We start from the raw sequence: 3,597 nt of genomic DNA on the forward strand, positions 1-3,597 counted from the left end.
TGGGGGACCCAGCCTAGCCACTCAGCGTCACAGTGGCTCGTACAGGGATGGCAGGGGCCTCCTGAAGTCCATTTGCTCCTGGGGTGGCCCTCTCTGCTGGACAAAAAAACCAACATGGGATGGACAGGGCCTGCCGGGAGCTGGGAGAGACAGAGGCTCAGGCATGTTTTGAGGCTTTTGTGAGCCACTGTGCATGGGTTTCTGTTCTTTCCTCCCCTAAAGCGCTGAGTACCTCTGGAGGGAGGAATCTGGATTCAGCCTGATTCCCAAGTAACCAGAGGCTGGGCAGGTAATACTTCGGGGGGAAAGTCTGTATGTGCGTCTGTCTCCCCACTGGACTGTGAGTCCTGTGAGGGAGGATGAGGCTGTCCCAGTCACCGCTGGGACCCACATGGCACAGAACAGGCAGGGCGCATAATGGGCACCTGGGTGACAGTGTCTTAAATGAAAGAATAAACGAAGGACAGTTTTGCTAAGGTTAACAGGGATTTTTCAAATACGAAAAAAAAGCAGCAATTTGAACACAACCAACTTGAATTACAAATTTATTCTAACCCCTCTCTCCCCAAGTCGCAAATGCATACAAAATTTTTGCCAGTAAGTCGGAGCGATGAACCAACCATCCTCCGGCCTCGTGTATTTTGAGAGGGCGCTCTTCCCACCTGCACACACCCTGATCCCACCCCCACCCAGTGGGTGAAGCTGTTGCATCCCACAGGTCTGGCCACGTCAACACACATAGGGGCTGTTTTCTTTTTCTTAAACATATTTTTATTGATTTCAGAGAGGAAGGGACAGGGAGAGATAGAAACATCAATGATGAGAAACGTAATTGGCTGCCTCTTGCACACCCCCTATTGGGGATCAAGCCCACAACCCAGGCGTGTGCCCTTGACTGCAATCGAACCCGGGACCTTTCAGTCCACAGGCTGACGCTCTATCCACTGAGCCAAATTGGCCAGGGCAGGGGCTGTTTTCAATCTCACATGTGAGCACAGCGCTACCTCAGGGTCAGGTGGCGCAGGGTCAGGGGCTTAGGCTCCCACCTCCTCCTCTTTCTTGCCTGTGTGACCTTGGGCAGGTGACTTTCCCTCTCTGTGCCTCAGCTTCTTCATGAATGAAGAAAATGTCACTGGGATTACGTAAAGCACTTAGAACAGTGCCTGACACCCACCCAGAGCTCAATGGATTCCACCTGACTGCTGTTTGTTAACATGATGGGGGAGGGGTTTGCAGTCAAGATCCCTGGCGTCCAGAAACCCGTCCTCCAGAGATGTGACAGGGCCAGAGTGAATCCTCTCAGGGGTAACCATGGAAACCAGGCACTGAGCCTGCCCACCTGGCTCCTCGGTCCACCACCCTTCCATGCACTGGTATCTCTTGCCTTCTTCCCCTCATCATTTAACCCACTCGGGTCACTCCTACTTTAGAAACACCCCACCCATGACCCATCTCCGCGCCCTCTACACCAGCCTCTCCCTTTCTTCTATAAAGAATTGATGTTTCACTAACCCAGTTTACTGGGTTTCTACCCGGTCTTGTGGCCAGGTGTTTTTAACCACCTGGGGGAAGTGGAAGAAAACCTGCCCCACCCATTTTCTGGTCTATGACCACGCCCATTCACTGAATGCCAAGATCTTGGGTGGCTGTGATTGGGGATGGAGGGCCACCCACTCTCAGCACTGCTCTGGGACCTCTGTGGAGATTCCCACCCCTCCCCCAGTGATCTGCCTCCCCCTCGTCTCCCTTTTTGCCCCCCCACCTGTTCCCTCAAGCACCCTGCCCCCAGGGTAACCTGGGCTCCCATTTCCCTCCCAGTGCCACTGGCTCCCATCCCTCATGGGCTTCATAGCCCTGGGCAAGTCCCTTGGCTTCCTGAGCCTCAGTTTCCCCATCTGGGACAGTTCATAGGATGACTCTAGACTCACCCCCATCAGATCTCTCAGCTTCTCTCCTAATTTTAATGAGCTTTGTACCCATTTTGGAGATCCATATAATGGTTCTCAGACAGTCCTTAAGACGGCTTCCTCATCTCAGGGCTCCTTTAATTAGGAAACACCTACAGTCTGAAAAATAGGAGCTCTCCTTGGGCTGTTCCTCTCTCATGTGGGAAAGGTCAAATGTCCCATGGGGTCGGTAGGAGTCCCAGCACACTCTTGGGGTGGGGAGGTGGAGCGAGGTGATGGAACTTGTGAATGTGAGCTTATTTGGGAAAAGGGTCTTTCCTAGAGTTAGGGTGGCCCTAAGTCCAATGACCAGGTGTCTTTACAAGAGACAGAAGAGAAGGCCACGTGAGGATGGAGGCGGAGACTGGAGAGAATGCAGCCGCAAGCCAAGGAGCACCTGGAGACACCAGAAGCTGGAAGAGACAAGGATCCCCCACTAGAGCCTTCGGAGGCAGTGCTGACAGCTGACTTTGGATCTGCGGCCTCTAGGACTGGGAGAGAATAAATTCTGGTTGTCCTAAGCCACCAAATTCGTGGTAATTTGTTAGGCAGCCCTAGGAAACGACTAAAGAAGGTAAAACCAACTAGGGGCCCACACCAGGGAGATGGCGGTGGCACTTGGGGCTAAGGAGGCAGGAGGTACCAGTGCATGAAGAGGGACTGCTGGACCAGTCCGGAGCCCCAGGGGAGGGGAGCAGGAGCCCACAGATCAGCATTTAAAGGAAACATGGGGGATGTGATCATCTAATCCATGGCCCCTGGGGAAGGTAGGAAAGGACAGCCAGGAAAGCCCCGGGGACTCTGGTGACAGGTAACAGGAAGCTGAGGCTGAAAGGCAAGTTGATTAGCCCTGGGCAAAATCAAAGTCCACCAGGTCAGGGGGTTGGGAGGGCATTGCCTGAGAAGACCAGCCATTCCAGTGGGTGGTGCCACAGACTGAAGGAGGAGGGGTCTCTGTTGGAATATTCCACTTGAGGACTCAGGAGAAGGTCTCACAGATCAGGTTAAGGAAAGATATTCGGTGGATCGATTGCAAGCCAGGATCCTTTTCCCCCTCTTAAGATAAAGGGGACAGAAGTCCAGGGAAAGACACTGCATTCCTTACAATGGTCTGTACCAACTGATCAAAAGAAGGGGGTGTTCAGTGTAATGGCCCAGTGTCCCAGGGAAGGTAGCACTGATCAGGCAAATGGGGAGCTTGACAGGCTGATCAGCTGAGGTCCAGGTTCCATGTTTTCCTTCTGCCAGAAGAGTGAGCATGTCGTCCTGGGGCTGGGACCCAGAAGGCCGGTGAGGTTTGGGATGGGGCGGAGAGATGAGCACTGTGTGCTGTACCAATGAGCTAAGGAGGTGGCTATGTTGGAACGCTTCACAGTCCCAGTGCAAGGTACTACCACTGGTCAGCAGGGGATGACCAACAGCCAAGTTCATCAAAATCTCAGTGGCTTCCGCTGGGCCAGCACATTAGGGCGCACATGGCCACATCCAAGTTCAGGCTTCAGCAGCCTCCTATTTCTCGGGCGTGGACGCTGGCTTGGGCGTGGACTTGGACCGCGCCTCCGCGTCCCGGGTGTAGAGTTCAGCGCGCACCTCTTGCATCTGCGCCCGCAGCTCCTCCAGGGCTCTCGGCGCCTCCTGCGCCTGCACCTGC

At 54.1% G+C, this 3,597-nt stretch overlaps 1 protein-coding gene across 1 annotated transcript in view; it reads right to left on the reverse strand.

Annotated features, from left to right (window-relative positions):
- Window positions 1–907: 907 nt before the first annotated feature.
- Window positions 908–3,597, reverse strand: part of OPA3 (optic atrophy 3 (autosomal recessive, with chorea and spastic paraplegia)) — a 34,529-nt gene continuing 31,839 nt past the window's right edge. The window contains exon 3 of the mRNA XM_014537395.1: window positions 908–3,593. Within this exon, the coding sequence (XP_014392881.1) occupies window positions 3,456–3,593 (138 nt within the window). The 3' untranslated portion in view covers window positions 908–3,455. The remainder of the gene's footprint in view (window positions 3,594–3,597) is intronic.

This window comes from Myotis brandtii, unplaced genomic scaffold (genome assembly GCF_000412655.1).
Source record: "Myotis brandtii unplaced genomic scaffold, ASM41265v1 scaffold178, whole genome shotgun sequence".
Classification (NCBI taxonomy): Eukaryota; Metazoa; Chordata; class Mammalia; order Chiroptera; family Vespertilionidae; genus Myotis; species Myotis brandtii.